Source organism: Coturnix japonica, chromosome 2, assembly GCF_001577835.2.
Source record: "Coturnix japonica isolate 7356 chromosome 2, Coturnix japonica 2.1, whole genome shotgun sequence".
Taxonomy (NCBI): domain Eukaryota; kingdom Metazoa; phylum Chordata; class Aves; order Galliformes; family Phasianidae; genus Coturnix; species Coturnix japonica.
This window is the reverse complement of record NC_029517.1, coordinates 46809810-46832020: the sequence shown is the minus strand read 5'-3', so window position 1 is coordinate 46832020 and position 22211 is coordinate 46809810. Positions and strand designations below refer to the sequence as shown.

Below are 22211 nucleotides of genomic sequence, written 5' to 3'. Positions count from 1 at the left end.
ACAACAAAATCCACAAAAGTGTAAGAAACCCCCCCCCAAAAAACACCAAAAGTAATCCCTCCAAACTGTCCTCCAAAAAAATCCCACATCATTTAAACGACTGATCCTTTCCAGTTGAGCATGCTGTTCTATAAACTCATCTGTCCTTTTCAAAGTGCCAAGAGAAAGACTGTCACCCTCTCACAAAGCATAAATCTGGGAAGTAGTAAGCTTCTGTTGTATCTAAGGATAAGTGAAGCAACTTGCTAACAAGTACCAGACCTAAGTTAGAACTGTGATTATTTTTTTTATCATAGCCAAGCCTTGATGGCCTGGACAAATATACATCAGATCTTTATTGATTTTCATTTGAAACAATGGGATTAATATTTATGCATTAGATTGTTTATGAGCTAGCCAGTAAAAAATGCTACCCAGTAAGAAGTGAAATTAGGATCTAGCATTATACACTAATGCTGACCGGTTTACAATCTGTCATGAAAGATCTACATGTATGGAGAAAAAGGACAGGCGATTCCCCAGAGATGGCAAATAATGAGTTCATGGACATAAACAGGAAAGCAAGCCAACTGCTGGCATTTTTCCTGTACTTCTAAAACCAGATTTCAAGACAACGTAAAGCATTTTTAATATTGATCTACCTCAAACTTAAATATTTATTCCCTTTCCACTATTTCTCCATTGTTTTAGCCTACTTAGACTACTGTGCTCAGAAACCATGTGCGTGCATCAATGTAGCAATGAAGTAAAGGAAATAGCTAGCACCTATTGTGTAGTTCTGTTTCATTGACTCTTTCTTACCTAGAAGCAAAACTGATTTTAAATGATAATTTGCTACACATTTTTGCAGTGTCCCCTCAATCACACACAGTCAACTTTGAGAAAGAATTAAGCACATTATCTGTATTAGCTGAAAAGGTTTCATTACAGTAGAAAGTTCCTCTCAACTTCTTGACTCACTTTTTATTTTTTTAAATAATAGAAACTGTAACCATTTAAACAGTAGTTGAAGGAAAACAAGGCACAGACAACCTCCAGCCAAGACTAAGAATTGCCTCAAGGCAAAGAATAGCTTAAACTGCATCCACAAAAGATTCAAGTTAGGTATAATTAACACTTTTTCAAAATGTAAAAATATTAATCTTCAGATATTTCTTGATAATGACAATAGTTCAGGTCAAAGATGAACTGTGCCAGGGACTGACTGCATGTTACATGCTTCAGACTCAACATCATTTGTGAGACAAATGTAGTTGCTTCCATTCTTTTTGCTTTCAATGCTTTTCCTCTTCATAAGGTGAAAAGGTCCAGTGCATTAATTCAGAGACTCATACAGTGTAAAATATTAATTTCATTCTCCACAGAACTTTCATAAAAGAGTAATAAAGTTGCTATCAACCAAATGAATCATAATTTCAAGGGAAAAAAAAAGTCTATTCAACACACGTATCTACATACGCATTTTACATATATGTGTGTGCATGTCACAACCTCCTGGTCAACATATTTAATTTATAATGACCTCCAAAAAACAGAAAAGTAAACTACAGAATATAAAGAATTTAAACCAGCTTGCAGATGACACAGGCAATCCTACAACAGTCTCAGTCAGGAAAAAGTTTGAAGCTCATATCACAGAACCACAGAATCATATGAGTTGATCTCCAGATGTCCCTTCCAAGTCCAACCCCTATGCTTGAAAGCAAGATCCCTACAGTAGGTGGAGCAGGAAGATGTCTGGGCAGGTACTGAATAACTCCAGAGAAGGAGATATCAATGAAAATGCTGAAATCCACAGATTTCTCATCTCAACTGGTTCTCTTTGTAATATGAATACATCCAAAGGAGACTTAAAATTATTATACATGCAATTATAAATACCACAGTGTTTCCATATACCTGCATGCCATATCCTTAGCAAGAGCACTAGAAATTAAAATGAGACTAATTTGGTAAAAAAAAAAAAAAGAGCAAACAATACATACCGAAAGAAATGTTTCAATATTATCATGAACAAACGAAGCAACATCTTGCCAGTCCAGAATATCACCAAGCCAGCTGTTCTGACGGTTTATGTGCCATTTGTGTCCTTTGTGTCTTCCAGAATGCGTTACATTCTTAAAGAGAGAGACAAAGATATAAAGATGCCATATATTTGAATAACCAAAACACACATGAAAAGTCAAAGATTAAGGTCTTCTTAGAATCTGTCCTACATGTGCCTAAACAGGTCTGCTTTAACTGGCATCTTCAAAAATAACTGGAAGCAAGGAAGTATTTTTCTGTACAACTGGAAAACTAAAAGCTGACAAAAAGCTATAGTTAATTATCTGATGTAATTACAGTTATATATTGTACTAATGCATCTCAGTTAAACATTAGAGTGACAGCTTGACAAAGATGATGGTATCTATTTTGCTCTTTAGGAAAGCACAGAACAGGGAGGCAGCAATTGCAATTACTGCCTACATAATTTGCTGATAGCAACATAACTTCATCCAGTGCAATCCAAAAAGAATAAAAAAAGAAGCCACAAAAAGAAATATTTATCTCACAATCAGTGTTTTCCATTGGCAACATTCACTCATTCAAAAGCTAAAAACTAAACCAGAAGCCTGTAGGATTTCTTTTGACTACACAGTTTTGTAACTCTAAAACAATGAGATAACAGGAACTGACCATAATAGTCATAATCACAGTAAATAGTTGCTTAGGTAGCTACACCTGAATTATCAAGTAGCTTGTGAGCAGCAGAACCAAACAAAAAACCTCACAACTGAATGGGCTAAAAGGAGAGGTTCTCCTTGAAGATGACACTTTAATTGCAGTGTTGCCATCATCTTCCAAGTGATTTATTATTCCATTATTCTATTTCATTGAGTACATATGCTCAATAGCAATTAATCTTTTACAGCATCACTAGAACTTTTTAAAATATACACCATTTGCTATCTGCTGATCTTTTCTCAAAGTGGAAGTTAATGACTGAATCCACATTTTGTTGGCAATTCCTCCACAATTCTATAGCTTTCATGTGAAAATATTACCTTACAGCCTAGAACAACACTATGCAGGCCTTAAAATAAAGCATAACTATGCTTGTACAACTGGAGAGCTTGAAAGATTCACTGAGAGACCATAAGATATGGTACAGATGTCTTGCATGCTGGAATATCATATGGTTTACTAGTTTTCAGTTATTCTGAAAGGTTCCACAAGGTAACTGCAGTATTACAGGAGGAAATAGCCAGGTGGAAATTACCCAAGTTTTACTTGTAAATGGATGTGGGACATGAAAGAAGGGACAAGATTACAAATCAACTCTGGGGCAGTTACCCGTAGCCCACAGATGAGTGACAGCCCATCATGCCCCTGCTGACTTAGGGTCTCTAACAAGCAACTAGTAACTCAAGAGTAAAAAACCTAAGGCTGTAAGTAGCAAGCATCAATGTGCTCTTGCAGGTCTTTATGATCGTTTGAATGCTAGGGAAGCAACTTGCCACTCTACTACAGCATCTACAAGATCAAAACCTCACAGTGTCCCCTCAAATAACAATCCACAGGAACGAAATAATATAATGCAATTCAGAGATTCAACACACTGAAGCATCAACGTAACTCTGTAGCACATGCCCAACTGACCTACACAGTGCTGACCCACTGGTAACAACACCAAAAGCAATAGCACTAGGCCAAATATACAACACTGACTACTTCTATATGCTTTCTTCCAGCAAAATTTCTTGTAACATGGAACAGCTTAGGTAGGAAGAGACTTTAAAGCCTATTTGGTTGCAATCCCACTAGATCAGGTTGCCTAGGGCCCCCATCTATCCTGGCCTTCAATGCTATCGAGGACGGGCATCCACAGCCTCTCTGGGCAACTGTGCCGGTGCCTCATCGCCCTCTAAGTAAAAAACTTCCCCCTACTATCTAACCTAAACCTTCCCTGTTTTAGCCATTCCCTCTTGTCCTATCACTGTCTGCCCATGTAAAAAGAAAATAATAAAATCAGCCCCCTCCTGTTTATATGCTCCCATCAAGCAGTGGAATACCACAATGAGATCTCCCTGAAGCCTTCTCTTTTTGAAGCTAAACAAGCCCAGTTCTTTCAACCACTTTTCACAGAAGAGGTACTCCAGCCCTCCAGTCATCTCTGTAACCCCTCTCAGAACCCATGCCAACAGCTCTACATGCTTCTTGTATGGAGGCCTAGACACAGTATTCCAGGTAAGGTATCACAAAGGCAAAGCAGAAGGGGACAGTCATGGCCCTTGCCCTGCTGGCCACCACTCTTTTGACACAGCCCAAGTGACAGCTGGCTTTCCAGACTGTGAGCACACACTACTGGCTCATGTCCTTTCACACCAGCCACCTCCTTTGCTGTATGATTTTGCTGCTTCTGCCAGCATCTGCCCATTCTTCCCTACATTAAGTAGGGAAGAGACTGGGAATGAAAGAGCAGCTTTCTACTTCCAGTTCTTTTGTAGGCATAGTTTTCTCTTTCATTTCGCTATTTCAGTCGCGTCACAGCTAACTAATTGCTTTCTTCTTCATTTACAGGAAGCAGCATTGACAGCACAAAGATTTATTTTTTATAAACTTTTCAAGACTCAGCGTGCAGAACCCATTATTGGAATTCACAAAAAAAAAAAAAAAAAGCATTTATAGAATAACTTTTTTCATAACAAATTAATGTCAAGAGAAGTTACACAAATCACACAGAATACCAGCTTTTTCCCAACCCCTCAATTTAACAAGAATTCAAAAGAAAGCTCTGAACTAGGAGAGACTAAATATAAACAATGAACAAAGAATTCATTAAATTGCAGGCATAAAAGCACACTGGAGAACAGAATTCTGGACATGCTAAACCTTATGCACTTGGGATTTTGCTTTGTTTCTTCGTAAAATCAATTTTGTATCATTACGGCATTTACTCAGCAGTTCAAGCTTCTTGCTAATCTTACAAACATATATTTAGCATAATTATCTGAAAACAGTAAGTGATAGTTTATATATTTTAAACAAGCTACCCACCTTCACAAACCAGGAATGATAAAGCCTGTCCCAAAGCTCCAGCACTTGTTTTTCAATCACAGCGGTGTTGTTCACTTTCTCTCCTAAAATTTTATGAAGCTGAAACATATACAACTCTTATTACAAAGGACAGAAGGTAGCTGATATCTACTGACAAACTCAAAGGTAGACAAATCGCACAGAATTATCAGTAAAGTCATAATCCAAACCCAAATAACTAGAAGACCTATGTATCAGTATGAAATATACTCTTCAAATTGATATGGTTCAAAACAAAGATTTTTTTTATCTGATAAAACATTCTGCTATACTAAGCTGAATATTTCTTTCTCCACTGAAAAACTAATGCTGTCTCTGAAACGCTTAATCCAACATCCCTGATTTTATTCTGAGTAAACATTTCAAATTATGTGAGATGCTTGCTATCTTGGCAAGTCCTCCTGAAAGATGTTAATTTATAAATAAATTCATAACATATAAATTTACCACTTGTGGTCCATGTAGAAATTAGAATTCAGGTGGTTAAAAAAAAAAAAAAAAAGCACATTTTCTAAAACTGGACCGTTAAAATCAAATGAAAAAATTAGTCATCTTTATTTGATGTATTTTCACTGGCGGTCTTACTAAAATGATGATAGATTTTTCAGCTCTTATAAACAGATAGTCCTCTAAGCAGAAAATCTATTGAAATCACTCCCACCCTCTCCTTCACTCACAGACTGAAATTGGAGAGAACAGATCTGCTAAGAAAACAGTTAATCACATGAAAAATACGGTCACTGAGAAAAACATTTATATTTCATTTTTACTTACATCCAAAATATTATTGGAAAAAAAAAAATACAAGGGAACTGTTTCTCACCTTGTGCGTAATCCATTCTCGGCCATATTGATACACGTTATTTGCTGCTGAGTTGAGCGCCTTCTGAAACACCTGGGCTTCTGGAAGCCAGCTGTTGTATTTCATTATTTTATTTTTTTTTAAAGAAGAAAACAAAGTTATCTACTACATATTTTACCCATTCCATTACACCTGAAACATACTACCAACAAACATAAAGAAACAACAAAAAATAGCTAAGAATAAATGAACATATTACAGCTAGAGTACTTTGTTCCTATATGTCAAAGATAATTTTATGTTAAGCAGAGCACAATTCAACACAGCATATGGCATTGCACTTGTAATTCACTACAGTACCTGAAACCTTAGTTCAACTGCTAACTCAACATTATCAAGAGAGCCTTATTCATATTACGTCCTTCTTCTTTCTCTACTGCTGTAGTTTTCTGAAAATACGACATGAAGCAGTCTTTTCTAGTTACAAAGACATCTTTCTCAATTACGAGCTGAATGCAAATTGTTAGTTAATGTGGCTTCTCTGCGTAAGCAACAGGATGAATTAATAGGCCAGAGCACCACTTATTTCTATGGCTCTACCAAGTCATCTGCTGACAAATATCTCCATGTCGCTTTCATGTCTCATCACAAATCATGACATGATTCATGCCACTTTCAAACAGCAGACCTTTTGAGCTGCCAACATTTCAACAACTGTGAATACAGGACATACGTTCCCTGATTTTTTTTTCTACATCTTCATTCAATAAATAAAGTTAAAGCCCTTCAAATAAAAATAAATAAATAAAATAAAATAAATAAATTTATAAAAGAACAAAAAACATTTGGGAATTAAAAACTGCTGCATTTCTTAACTCAATATGGGAGCCTTCCTGTGCGTGTAACTCTTCTGAAATGTTCACTGGAATTTGAAGACATTTCAGTAACTGATTTCTAAACATAACCTAAGTACTAAGTATCAAGCTCTGAAATCTAAGCATGTTAGATTTGACAGAAGGTATACTTATTCCTAATGAATTAAAATATGGTGTTTTGAATGCTTCAAATTTGGAGGCAAAAACTGCAAGTAAACATCCTAAATAAAATTCTGCTAATTACTCAGCAAATACTCCAGAATTCTCAGTTCGTGAATAAACTCAGGACGTTCAAACTTCCATTTTCATTACTCCTACTGATTTTCATCCCATGGCCAAATAGGAAGGCTAAATGATACAACAGACGTCACAAAGGAATAAACAAATGCATTTAAGTGGTCTCTCTTGACCAAAATTACTTCAGTTTTGCTCAAACACATTGTTACAGCATTTATCAACAATACCATTTTAGTTCTATTTCTGAAAGCTCCCTTTGCTCCTATAATACAGTACATAGTTTCTTTCAATCTTATTAAACCACTGTCACTTCTCTTGAGAAGGTGCCCTTGACAAATGTCAACAATTCTCATCTAGGAGACAATTTTTTTTCCCCATGAAGCACTCTGACTTACTTTCACTCAAGGTCTGTTTAGCTGAAGCAGAACAAAAGCAAATCTGAATAATATTCCTTTATTACCTTTTCCCACTGTGTTGTTAACACAATCAGTTTGCTCACACTGCACTCTTATTATTCATCTATGTTCATTTATTTTGTAATATTCTCCCTTCCATAATATTTACCTTGTTTTAGTTGTAATCATTACGTATGTTGTATCTAGAGTCTTCCCAGTGTACATAATATCTGCTCTAAATAGGAATATCCTTTACTAAATGATTCATACCAAACTTTTACCATCCATCATTCTTTCTATCCCTGAACTCTTTTGGCTTGATCCAGAAACATTTATTTCAAATTCAGCTCTGTCAAAGGCATTCTGTAGTCAGCTCTCTATACGGAAAATATAATTCAGCTTTCAGCTCACAGTCTTTTAGTGTATTCTTCATCATTACTTTTCTTTTCCAAGTAAAAGCAGAAGAAATATTGACCACTACTCTCTGCATTATCTAAGTTTTTTTCCTCCAAAATTGTAACTACAGAAGCTTATGCAGCTGTCCTTTCTCCAAAGCTCACAGTTTTCACATGAGATACCACATGCCGCTCCTGCAGAATATAATGGATAAACACTGCTACTCCTCGACACATCAGCTTTTACACCCGCCTGCAACAGTCACTCCCATTTCTGTTCACCTAGGGAATTCTAAAGCCAAAACAAAAAACAAGCCCCAAAAAGACAACAAAACAAAAAAAAAGAAAGAAAGAAAGAAAGAAAGAAACCCTCCCCCCGAAAAAGAAACAAAGAACAGAGCAACCAAACTATCTGTAAGAGCACCTGGAAGCTTGTTCATCCACCCTATACTATTTCGCTTAACTTCAGCATTCTTACTTTGCCCATTCTGGGTGACTGGCTACCGTCTCATTGATCAAGCTGCTCGTGACTTGAATCATATGAACGCTCTCTTGATGTACCTAAATTAAACAGAGAGAAGAAATGTCATGTAATGCAAAACAGAACTCTACCTACATTGAGAGACTTTCTTTTGGACTGGGTGAAGCTGGGCTGGTGCCCAGTTTTTTGACAGATTGAAAGAACAATTCTTACAACTCAGAAGACCCACTGTGAACAGCAAAGTAGCATTAACCCAGAAAAGAAATCAATGTAATAAACGATAGGCTGTTCTGACAGTTTTGGTCATGCACTGTTTAATTAACAATGGCAAATGGAAACTTAAGCCTCATCTCATCAATTGGAAAAAAAAATAATAGCTGGGGAAATTATAGTGAAATAATATCTAACTAGAGCTGTGCTGTCAAAGAAGTACTAAAACACAAAACATTTAAGTTTCAGATATAACTTTCCAAGGTGTGGATCAAAGAACCGTAAAAATTAATGAATGCTCAATTCTAATATGATGAAACACACTAAGAAGTGCCTCACCAAATTAATTCTTCAATAAGAACGTAAGACACTATATATAAAAACCTTAAGCGTTTCTTTTCTGACTGTAAGAAAGCTTTAGGTTGGAACGTTTGCACAACTTTTAAAGCCTTCAATTTTAAATACTCAATATTATGTAACTTTACATTTTGGAGGAATGAGACTGACATCAGAATCAATCTGCTGTTTGTTCCACAGCTCTATTCACAACCCATTCAGTCTCCACTGGCTGTGCCAAATAAGAATACAGCTCCATAAAAAAAAAAGGGGGGGGGGGAAGGAGAGAAATAAAGGCAAAAGCAAAACAGAACAAAACAAAAAATATGGGTGACCTCTTCTGGCGAAAATACAGAAAATCAACTACGATTCAAAAATCAATTGCAATGAGCATCTGAATCTCAGCACATTTAAACTCTGAATGGGGATACTATGAGGTTATTACAGGCGATATCACAAGCAAATAGACAAATACACCTTAAGCATTTCGCAAACAGTTTTGATGCAAGTTGAATTAAAGAAAAAATAGAAAATTCCAAGAAACTTCACTACTGACATGAAAGCTGTAACCAGATGCAAAACAGAACTGTTACATTAATACATAAGGTATCAACTGCGCTACTAGAATAAATTTCAAATCCCCAAATGTCTATAGATTGGTAACGTTGTGTACAAACATACAAATGAATACATACACATTTATCCTCAAAAATCTCAGGATGGTAATAAATTCGACTACAGAACATTTAGTTCCTAAATACTTCAAAAGGTTCTTTAAGCAGCACAATTTTGCATTAAGTATCAGTAACTTTCATTCAGCTTTTAAACATGAGTTCTGTGACAACATTCTTCAGCGCACTGTACCTTTGCAGTGAGGAGCAGGGCTAGCAGAAGGGTTCCTATCACTAGCAAAAATATTATGAAAATGCTGATTATTTTATCTAGCATTTTCTCCAACCACACGATCATCTGCGTAGAAAAAAAAAAAGAAAAAATCATGACATATAAATCGATCTCTAATGAAAGCAATGTTAGATGCTAACTGACGGCACTGTTATCTCTGCTTACAACTGAAGTGCAAAATTAGGCTCTAATCAAACAGCACTAATGCCCAAGCTTTGAGATGGACAATTAACAAGCAATGTTAGCATGATAGTATGACATGTGGTTTTGCAAACATTTACACGTTACCACAAGACACAGCAAGCTCTCTGCAAAGCAAATAATAATTCAACATTTACTTAGCAGACCTAGAGAGGCTAGCATTCATTTCAACTACCAGCCTAGAAACTGACTTTGTTTCCTGTCTTTCACCAACCTGGAAACTTACAAGATTCTATTTGGACTATTAACTTCTATTGGAAGTTAACAGGGCATGCTGTTAAGTATGACCATGACTTTGGGACTCAAATAGCTAGTAGCCATCTAAATGGCTACCAAGATAGCCTTAAACATTTGGTTATATGCAGAGTTGCTCATCACCCTCTGAACTGAAGCTGAAGGCTTTCTAAATGACCGAATTTCTGGCCAATTGTTCTGCACTGCATATTTTCACCTAATTTGAATCTGGAAAGGATTTTCAGTATTATACATGAATCAGCTAAAACTACTCATACAGGGAACAGGTGTGTTTGTTGTTCTGTTGGTTTATGGAAAGGCACATTCTGTGTATGTCCACAGGAAACAATGGTACCACTTAAGATTAGAGAAATTTTGCTGATGTTATTAAAAACATGAAAACTGCTCAACTACATGACCATTCACAGTGCAAGCTGAGCTTTCTCATACATCAGAAGACTGCCTACGCTAAAAGTTGAGAAAGCTCATGCAGGTATGACCAAGCACATTTGTCTAGCTTCCATATAGATAAAGTGCCAAGTTTTGTTTTTATTCCATCTGCCATTAAAAAAAATACAATTGCAAAACTTGAGCTTTAGGAGAACTAAGGTTAATGACAATATGCAGGAGAAGAAAGTATTTCTAAGTGAGTACATGTTACATAGCCAGAGATTAGGATGATAACTCTTTGCATTGAAGTCCTCCCAAACTACTGAGCTTACTGATGGTTTACAATTGTAAACCACCTCTTTCCTCACTATTTGCCCTATACATAGGAATATACTATACTATACATAGGAAACCAACAACCAATAAGTAACTACTATGGACTGCTGCATGTCTGATTATTGAACAGCTTAACACAGAAATTATATCTCCTGCTTGAAAAGGAATAGCTCATTCTGTAACATTTAAGCAGTTAATACACATAAGGCTTTGAGAGAAAAAAGAAGAATGTTTTTACAACCAATTCCTTGTTTGATCTGAATCACAATAAAGATTATGTTCAGCATTTTAGAACTGCTGTTTTAAATACTGAGAAGAAAAAAAGCTGCAAGAAAGCAAAATCCTTTTAACAAAATCTAATGCTGAGCCAGAAAGTTTCTATGGCAAGATCTACATGACCTGCAGAAAGGAATTCTGTAGAATTGGAAGAAATTTGCAAAACCTTGGATGTTTCTAACATTTTCCCCTATGGCTGAAATATCTCTGCCATCAGAAATGCCTTATGCTGGGGGGAGGTTACCTGCCTATAGCAATAATGCAGCTTTCAGAAGCATTCTGACTAATCTCTACTTGGGGCTGTTAACTCTTTGGAAGCAAGACAGAAAACAGGATTTGCTGTGCCCTTCCACACTCCACATTCAGCTAAGAATTAAGCAGGAGAAGCAAAAAGAAGCCCATTTTGAAGCCAGAAACTGTCCCTGAAAAACAATGGACAGCCAGAGAAGGGAAAATTTATGGCATGGGTTTTAAACTGAAGCTATGGAAGAAGACAGTAGAGCTTCCCTTGCTATTTCTTAGTGAAAGTAAGAACTAATTCTTATTTACTTTCTCAGTAAGAGACAAAATCGACTCACTACTTAGTCTTATATTTAGAAGTAGAACCTGTCTCACTGCTACCATCAATAGCTGTGTGAGAATACCCAACGGGAAGAATCTCAACCAGCAGCAGAGGCTGCATGTTTTAGGTGCTCTACCACCATAGCAACTACTGGAAGAAGAAAAAGCTAAAAATCATGATGAGGACTCTCTGAACGTCACCAGCAAGGATCTTTTCTTGATGCTTCTCACTGCAGGTTGGAATCTGGCTATAAGGCCTTTGAAATACAGCTGCAACACATGTGAAGCCTCAATTGCCTTTAATCTAATTAGCAAAGTAATGGCAGTGCTGATGCTGCACTAGCACAGGCAGCAACCTCAGCCATACAAGCCCACTTTGTGTTTATTTTCTTGGGCAGGTAGCCTGTGCAATCTACACAGCAGCCAAGTGCAGTATTCCTATGGGTACCTCAACCACATCTCTCACCACAGCCTTAAGAAGATCAACATTATACAACTGGTACAAACAAATCAGAAGAGATATTGAATTGGATTCAGTATCCTCATAATAAAAGCAGATGCAGTACATTTACTTAGGGTTATATTTAGTCTGCCTCTTTTAATTTGTTTGCTGTTAAGATTCCTTCCCTTCATCTAAATTTACCCACAATACTTCAGTAAGAAGCACTCACCCTGGCACACTCACGTTAAATAATTCATTGGTACTAGCTTGGTACTGCATGTAAGTTAGAATGCTAAATCCCTGTGTACTTGTACTTACCACTACATCAGGCCATCCCTTTACATCTCTTCTGTAAATCGTAGACATGCACACAAATACGAACACACTGACTAAGCGCTAGTCAGCAGCCAGGTCATAAAGTACCAAATTCAGTTCTGAGCTTCTTCATCTAAAAATTAGTTAACAACAAGAAGCTGATGCTGCCACAACATCCAAAATTATGCAAAGCTAAGGAAAGCCAGGCTCCTAAGCTACAGAAGGTCACACTTTTAAAACCAAACTGAAAGGTTAAAAGGTTGGGATAGACTGACCACAAAAAGCTATCTTCAGTTTTCAAGGTTTTAAAGGAAAAGGCATCACCTTTCAAAGAAAAATTTTTTAAAGAATTTATCTCAAGGTAGAAATAAATTTCTAAACTAAGTTGCACTCTTTCAAAATACCTCTCAAATATCTTTAAGTACTCCCTCCTTACAACTTTCATACTACAATACAAATCCCGTTAAACTGAGCTGCAAGAAGACTTCTCATCATGTTTAGCATTCAGGAATCATGCTATCTAAACAGGTTATAAAATAAGATCCATCACTTATGAATTCATATTTTTGTGCCCTCAAACCACACAGCCACCAGAACATCTTTTTAAACCATTTTATGAACCGTATTTCACACACAGTGATGAACACCTGGATACCTGTTCCATTTTCATTAGATGCACGTGAAATTAGCAACAGGGGCAATTTCTTTCTAAATAATATTTCACCCACTATCAGGGCTTTTTTTTCATACCTGTTTAGACAACAGACTTGATAACATTTTTCCCTTAGTTCCATTAATGTTCATTATCATCTTATTAATAAGATTTGGTGAGAATAAGGGGAAGCGTAACACAACTTACACTATGCTGAAATGAATCACATAAATGGCTAAGACAGTACTGGAGAAAAATCTAGATATGCCCACATCAACATCAACAACATTTGATAACTCTAAAGATTCCTGCCAGGTACAATGTCACAGAACAAATCACGCTAACCCAGTAGAACCTATTTTCCACTTTGGGCCGTATCTGCTACATTAAACACAATTACACATTGTTCTTGTTTGCTAAAGAAAAATTCAATCAGCTCTTTAACAGCTGTTACAAGAGGAAGAAAAAAAAAGCTGAGGTTTATCACCAGCAGCTCCAGCATGTCATCACTTCAGCCTCTGTCATCTCTGTGATTCTCAGTGGATTATCAGGAACTTACATAGGATTCCCAAACATACTTTCCTGCAGAGTAGCAGAAAAGAGAAAGGCCCAGAGGAAGTAACTTCGTAAGCGACCGCAATGTCCTGTATCACAAGTCTCCTCCATTCTTTGCCTTTTGTAGAGCATAACTTTTAAATTTAAGGAGGAAAAAAAAAGCCCTCAAGAACCTGCTATAGTTCTTGTTTTGCTTTTTTTCTTTACCTTGACTATAATGCTATTATTACTTGCTCATAATGCACAGAAGTCAACACTATATGCAACAAGACTTTCAGGTTTTCTTTCTATAAAAATAGGAAGCCAAACAATAGTTTCAAAATCACCTCCTAGGATCTACTTAATCCTCTTCTAAGAAGCTGTATCCATAGGTTTTTGACCAATAATTCACTTCTCTAATACAAAAAAAAACCCAAAAAACGCACCAATAACCCAGAGTTCAAAGTGAAAGCAACTGAATTATTTTTTTTACAGCATATCACTGTCTTTAAAAAATTGATCCATATGGCTGAGTCAAAGCGAGTACAATCCAGAGACAAAAGCAGTTGAGACTGAGCTTTCACTGGTGACTCACTGAACTTAGCAGCTCACCTCAAGTGTGAAAACAAACCAATCACTTAACCAAATTGTTATGAAGGGTTATGGTTGTACCTGTTTACTTATCAGAAACCACCTGGAGAGTGGAAACATTGCAAAACCAGGAAATAAAAGCACAACTTTAAAGCAGCCAAATGATATTCAAAGGCAGAAGAAAATTTGAAGTTTGCCCTTTTTGTGGACAATTCTAACTGAATCATAAAACAAGCAACTCTATCCTCTTATTTATGAGCACAAATCCTAGCTCAATGATTAAATACTTGCAATTAAACATACTGAATTCATTGTAATTACTTGCAGCATCACTCCTCATCTGTCATCCAGCAGCATCAGCTACCCACACTCCTTTAATTGTTTAAAAGAACCTTGTGTAGGGTTGTGCAAGTGCCTTTCATGGCCTACGCGCTCTACTATTCTGCTCTATTTGTTTTCAGCATCGCTCACAACAAAGGTATTTCAGCTGTCCTTCCCAACATCTAAGGCAGACCTATGGCTTCTACTTCAGTTGCTATTGAATAGCATTGATAGGTGGTTGATCAAAGATGAAAGCTGTTTATAAACCAAGAAAGCACTTTGATTAGCCCTGTAGTTCTGAAGTGATAAGTAAGGACAAAAGTTGCTGCTGAGAGCACAACCCATTTCTACATATAGCACTTAATTTTTTTCCTCTCCCTCTCAAGTTTTCATACGTTTTATCACATCCTAAATTTTCCTTGCCAAAACTCTAGGGTTCTTCAGATATACACATCCAACAATGGTGCTGCCCAGGTTTCAGACATATCACCACATTGAGTTTTTCAGACTTCAGTCACACCTGAGGCCAAACACAGACTAACTCAGTTTCAACTTCTCTTGGGTTGATGGCTCTCTGAACAGCTACAGTCCACTAGGACTGATTAAGATGAACCACATCAACTGAGGAGTATATTTCATATAAAACACATGACATACTCTTAAAACCCAGATACACACTATTATTTTAGCTATACCAATATTTGCGGGTTGTGTTTTGATGTGGTTTTTTTTTTCTACCTAGCAATCACTTCTCTTCAGAGTGTCATTGGATTCAACAGTTTTCATTTTCAGTACTCTCATTTCACTTGTTCTACACTATCACTGAATATACAGGCCAATTGGACACTTCAAAGTGAGACATTAATAGCACAGACCAAAACCACGAAATGCACTGTGTGCAAGCATCCATGTTCCTAGATTCAAGACTGCACTTCAAGCCCTAACCCTCACCACTCCCACATTAATTCATATAACTGATGCTTCCCCTGAGCAGATAACAGATGTCTTAGTCAGGGAACTAACTATTTTGTCAAGCACAAAAGTGAAGGGTAGGAGGAGATCAACCATTTTGAAATACAAGTGCTACTAAATCAAACTACCACTTGAAAAGCTAATGCAATATTCCGCTGTACAAAACGTGTAACTATATGCATTTATTTTAGCGGAAGACAAGAGATCAGGTAGAATTATATGACCTTCCGTAGCTTATGTCAAGAGCTGGAAAAGAAACAATCGGGAGAGAAAACTAAGAAGCAAAGCATGTTAAGGAGTGTTCATGCTGCGAAAAACCTCCCCAACACCGCAGAATCAATTAGTTGGAATCACAATTTTGCTGTTTATTTACCTTCTTATTAAGCCAGTGCCACAGCTTGTCAGTGGCAGAGGGAGATGGAAGAAGAGGGGAAAAAAGACAAGAACACAGTGGAAAATTATTGAAAAATGCAGTAATAGAGGGAAGGGAAAGCAATGAGAGGCAGGCAGTCACCCACAGAATGGAAATGAAATTGTTTCAGACACAAAATTAACTTGTAATAGGAAGAAAAGAGCGTAAAAACTTCAACAGTAAACTATAGGTTCTTGCATTTAACGTGATTTTTTTTTAAACAAAAGGAGATATAACAAGTAAAAACAAACAAGGACATTAACAGAGCAATCAGCTTAACCAGGTCATTTTTCTGAGTGCTAACATTTCACATTCCAGTATAGGATTTGCACCCCAACAAGGACACATTACTGAAACAACAAAACTTAACATGAAATACTTAATGATTGCATTTATATTCCCATCCTGGCAGTTTTATTTGTTATAACAGCAGACATAATAGGAATGTTCAGAAATATTTTTTAGTTCCACATTCATATTATTACAACAGTCACATTTAATGTCTCAACATGGAAAGAAATCTGACATACACACAAAAACACAGACCATTTTCTCTCCTGTATAACTGTGTTATTCTAATTAGTTTTTATCTTTTACTAATGCTCACATAAAGGACTTAAGTACACTTGCTGAAGGTCTAGCTTCTATAGGGCCATGCTCTTAACTCTTGCTATTAGCAGTCAGCAGCATAACAACAGGGAAAAGCTTTAATGCTGTTACTCTTCTGTGTGAGAAGTTAAGATGAAATAAGTTAAGTTTGGTCCTCCTTGAACACAAGAAAGCCTATTAAACTCTTAATTAATCTAGGGTGAGATTTCAACAAGTGCCCGAACTCATATTAGATCCCAATGAAAACAAAACTTAACATTTCTAATTAAAAAAAGAAAAGAACAAAAACAAAGAAAACACCACTCAGTGTTGATTAATTTTTTTATCAGAAGCAAGATTTACAAGGAAACATAAACACCAGGAAATCTGAACATAGAAGACATCACAAAGCACGCAGTTTTTCTGTGTAGTTGTATGGCGTTAGCATGCTTGTGGAAAGCAGAACAGTAGTGGAAAAAGGGACGGCAAAGCTTCAAACTGACATTGTACAATTTCCTTCTATTTTCCTTCTTCGCCTATGGCATAATGTATAACAAAGGTTAGAGCCCCAGTGTCAGCCTGAGCTTTTAGCAGAATGTGAAATTCTGGCACTTTTACATAATTCCTGCCTCCTGTAATTAAATGATAAACACAATAACCAAGAAATAACATCACATGCTAAAAATAACAATCATTTTATTAATTAACATTTAAGAGAAAATCTGGGGACTCTACTTGCTTATTATCTTACCAATATCGATATTTAAGTTGTTCTATAAATAGGATCATTATACATTTAAAAATAGATTAAGCTATTAAACTGACATTCTGCTAATTCAAAAGAAATAAGGCTACAGCAGCTTTTCCGGTTAATTAATGGAAAATTTATGCACTCTTAGACATATGAAACTAATCCCTAGAATAGCTTTTTATTCAAAGTCCAAACACCCTGTTGCAGACCCCCTATTATAAAATTCTAGTACAGTCTATCTAAAGCACTATGCAATAACCATGTGACTTGCTGAAGTCTATCAGAAAGGATGCACACAATATATCAAGAATAGAGTAGTGTGCGCAGATCCTCTGATTACACCAAACTACCTGGAGAATTCACTGAAGCAAAGCTACAGTCACCAAGTTAAAAGACAAAAGGTGTTGTTTGTTGGGTGTCTTTTTAATTTTATCAGACTGCAGCAAGCTATTAGCTCTTGACTCTTTGTGGTCAATGGAGTGGAATCCAGTTGGCAGCTGGTCACAAGCAGCATCCCCCAGGGCTCAGTGCTAGGGCCTATTCTGTTTAACATCTTCATTGATGATCTGGATGAGGGGATTGAGTGCACCCTCAGTAAGTTCACAGATGACACCAAGTTGGAAGGGAGTGTTGATCTGCCTGAGGGGAGAAGGGCACTACAGAGGGATCTGGATAGACCTGATCAATGGGCCAAGGAGAACGGCACGAGTTTCAATAGCATCAAGTGTCAGGTCCTGCATTTTGGTCACAACAACCCCAGGCAACCCTACAGGCTTGAGGAGGTGTGTCTGGAAAGTGGCCTGATGGAAAGGGACCTTGGTGTGCTGATGGACAGTCAGTTGAATATGAGCCAGCAGTGTGCCCAGGCGACCAAGAGGGCCATTGGCATCCTGGCTTGTATCAGGAATAGTGCAGTAAGCAGGACTAGGGAAGTCATCCTGCCCCTGTACTTGACATTGGTGAGATCTCACCTTGAGCACTGTGTTCAGTTTTGGGCACCTCAGTACAAAAAGGACATGGAGGTACTGGAGCAGGTCCAGAGAAGGGCAACAAGGCTTGTGAAGGGCTTGGAAAATCAGTCCTACAAGGAGAGGCTGAGGGAGCTGGGACTGTTTTGTCTGGGGAAAAGGAGGCTGAGGGGAGACCTTATTGCTCTCTTCCAGTATCTGAAAGGCGCTTACAGTGAGAGTGGAGTGAGTCACTCCTCACTGGTGACAAGTGACAGGACGAGGGGAAATGGCCTCAAGCTGTGCCAAGGTAAGTTTAGGTTGGATGTTAGGAAACACTTCTTTACAGAAAGCATAGTTAAACACTGCAATAGGCTCCCCAGGGAGGTGGTTGAGTCACTGCCCCTGGATGTGTTTAAGAGAAGTTTGGATGTGGTGCTCAGAGATACGATTTTGCAGAGAGTTGTTAGAGTTAGGGTACTATGGTTAGGCTGTGGTTGGATTTGATGATCTTCGAGGTCTTTTTCAACCTGAGTAGTTCTATGACTGTTGATGAGAGCATGCACCATTCTGAGTTGTAAAGCGAACAGACAGATGACAGATGTGTTTGAATCGCTGAGTCCATCAGCTCCAGGGGCCAAATCTACAACTATAGACTAATGAATACAGTAATGAATACAGCTATTATTACTAATAGCCCATATGTAAACCAGACCTGTATGTATGAGCACATCCTGACCTATTATTTAGAATGAAAATGAAAAGCAACGCCCAATTTATCTTTGATAAGATCTCTTCAGTTCAAATTTGTCTGCACTTCCAATAAGATAACCAGGAGCTAATGAGCAAAGAACAGCATGTCTTTTTTTTAGTTATTATTAAAAAGAGTTATTTTAGTTAAAAAATGGATATGACCTTATTAGCATTGCTTCCCAAATTATTGGGATAAGATGCATTCTTGACCCTACGTGGCACAAAATAACCATATCCAGTAGAACTCAAAAGATTAAGAAAGCATTAGTGTGACAGACAGTGGAAGCCCACACAACTCCAGTAATCCATGAAACAAGTGAATTACTGCAGGCACAAACAGGATAATACAATCATGCAGAATATCAAAAACATTTCTTCTAATGGCTAAAAGAGCTTGGATGGTTTTAACACACAGCACAGACACAGGAGTATGACTGTTAGATAAAAAACAGGGGAGGGAAGATGAAGAAATGTATTTTGCCCAAACTGTTCGTTTGCTTAGACAAGAACAAAATGAGTATAAACTGACCTTTAATACATTTAAGCTGAAGAGTGGGAGGTTCTGGTGCACATTAGGACAAAAACCCTACCTTTTTCAGGGAAAAAGAGGCTTAATAGAATTAGGAAACATCCTTTATCATGTAGTTCTGTGATACGAGAACACTAAACAACACAAGAAATACAACACATACACTATTCTGTCCAGACAGTCTAACTTTCAAAACAGAAGCTTTTACTAAAAATCTTTGTACACTGTAAACTTTTTTCCTCCTTAACACATTTCCCCACTGTCTTCTGAAAACCCCAGCAACTTGTTCATAGCTATATTCTGAAAAGGCTTTTCTTTTTCAATTTATTCCTCAATTAACTCAGTAGAACTGTTACTTATTTCCTACACCCATTAAATCTTCTGTTGACCTTTGGCATCCATTTACACACTATGTCTGAGCTCCAATACCTCCTTTTATTGTAGGAATTCAGAGGTATTATCTGCAGGTATCTGCCCAGGTGCAAATGCTTTAACAAATTTACTTACATGGTGCAGACCTGACATTACTGAAAATCTGAGGTAACAGCTTTTTTCTAAAGCAAGAATAATTCAACAGAACTGGTACAGAAAGTACATTCTTAAAAACTGGCAAAGCTATTACAAACAAAATCATTCATCAGATCCAGTGAAAACTCACAGTTATGAAAGGAAAAGCCTTCATAAATTTTATGGAGCTTTCTGACCCCGCAATTCGCAATGCACATGGAGGTGCAATTTTGAAGGGGATGAAGGAAGTGAGAGGATCACAGAAGTCTTACTCTACAGGTCTTTCCATCATATTTCATCTTCTAGAAAAGAAAGCTTCTATTCTTTACCATGCCACCTTGTTCAACAACTACTTGTCCATATAGTATGTACAAATGCATTCAAGCTAGCTCAGACCCTTAAGTCTGCACAACAGAAGAAGTAACATTTCATCTTTCACATCCGAGCTCATTACGTTTAACTTCAAAAATCTTTGCAACCAAGACGACTGAACTTTAAGATGTTTGCAGGACTCAGATAAGGAATCCTCTAAAAATAACTCAAATTTATAAGTGACTTCTGTCAGGTTCTGCATACATTGAACGAAAGTTAAAAGTGTACTTCAGTGTGAGCAGTGACAGAAGAGATGAGATCTAAATTGCACTATAATACAGATACACTTCTACATGACAGACATTTCTATTAGTGACAGACACTTATTTTGGAGTTAAGGCACCTCAGCAAACAGTTAACACAGAACAAAACAGACTGTTTTAGTTGCTTAATAAAGTAAGCAGAAATACCTTACTGTCAAGCTTCAGCATGACTCTTCCAAGCCCTCTGATGGGACGCGGAGCAAGAGCTTCTTGACGTTCTTTCACAAAGTTTTCAACAAGTTGCCACCAACTTTTGCAACGTTTTGCCATGAAACTTAAAACTCCAAAATGAACCACAAGTTTCTTTAGTGCCCAAACTGCAACCACAAGAAGGAAATGAAAGGATTAGTGATTTTCAGAGGAGCACCACAAAACTATGCCAGTATGAATGACCTATGAAAAAAAATGAAGTTTTATTTCTCATTAGAAATCACTTTCAGAATTTTGAGGTGATTTTGCTACTGATCTCCTCATTCACTTTACAGACACTGAATTCAAACCGCACAAGAAAAGAGCGCAGTGCATGGGCACTTCTGAGGTACCTAAGATTTCAGCAAGGCCTAAGATAAGCAGGTGCCAATCCGCGATTCCAGTACAGTGGGTTTATCATATGCTCATGCACACAGCACAAATATCACACTCAGAACTTATTAGTACGTTACACGTAAAAGAAGTTCTTCACTCATTCCTTGAGTTTTAGGCCTTCTATTCTGCTAAATCTACATCTTTTATCAAGGGACTGAGAGCAGATCACAAAGCGAGTATATAAACCTTCAACTGAAATACAACTACTGACAGCTTTTGCTATTAAACATTTAAAACATCATCTTAAGATCAGCTCTGTTTCTTGGGCTTGAATATCATCACAAAAAGCTTCAGAAAAATCTATGCTGCTCCTCAAAACCAGATAAAAGAAACAGATCACAGAATGGTTTGGTTTGAAAGGGACCTCTAAGATAGTGTAGCTCCAGCCCCTCTCCTGTAGGCAGGGACACCTCCGTCTAGACCATGTTGCTCAATGCCCCATCCAACCTGGCCTTCGATGCTTCCAGAGAGGGGGCATTTACAACCTCTCCGGGCAACCTCCTCCAGTGTCTCATCATCCTCACAGTTAGGGATTTTTTCCTAATAACTTGTCTAAATCTATTCTCTGCCAGCTTAAAGCCATTTTTCCTTGTCCTGTCACTACCTGCCCTTATAAAAAGTCCCTCCTGAGCTTTCTCATAGGTCCCCAACAGGTACTGGCAGGCTGCTATAAGGTTCCATCACAGCCTTTTCTTCTCCAGGCTGAAAAACCCGAGCTCTCTCAGCCTGTCCTTTTAGGAGAGGTGCTCCAGCCCTCTGATCATATTCATGGCGCTCCTCTGGACCCACTCCAACATGACGAACAACTCTTAACATCCTGATATTTTGGCCGAATTCTTTTTTATTCGGCCTTTGTACTACAACTGATATTATTAGAGTTTCAGTGAAAGCATGAGACTCACTAAAAACTTTACACGATCCCATATATCATATTTACTGAAATACTTGATACTGAACTCCCCATTA

At 37.4% G+C, this 22211-nt stretch overlaps 1 protein-coding gene across 5 annotated transcripts in view; it reads right to left on the bottom strand.

Moving 5' to 3' along the window:
• TMEM245 (transmembrane protein 245) overlaps positions 1 to 22211 on the bottom strand; it is a 73915-nt gene that overhangs the window by 34770 nt on the left and 16934 nt on the right. For 4 of the 5 annotated variants that reach the window (XM_015854299.1, XM_015854301.2, XM_015854302.1 and 1 more), the window contains exons 6-12: positions 20808 to 20977; positions 15912 to 15935; positions 9675 to 9779; positions 8262 to 8344; positions 5903 to 5993; positions 5041 to 5139; positions 1986 to 2117 (exon numbers count right to left, since the gene is read on the bottom strand). In XM_015854299.1, coding sequence (XP_015709785.1) covers positions 1986 to 2117; positions 5041 to 5139; positions 5903 to 5993; positions 8262 to 8344; positions 9675 to 9779; positions 15912 to 15935; positions 20808 to 20977 — 704 coding nt within the window. The remainder of the gene's footprint in view (positions 1 to 1985; positions 2118 to 5040; positions 5140 to 5902; positions 5994 to 8261; positions 8345 to 9674; positions 9780 to 15911; positions 15936 to 20807; positions 20978 to 22211) is intronic. The other variant, XM_015854300.1, reaches the window with a different exon arrangement.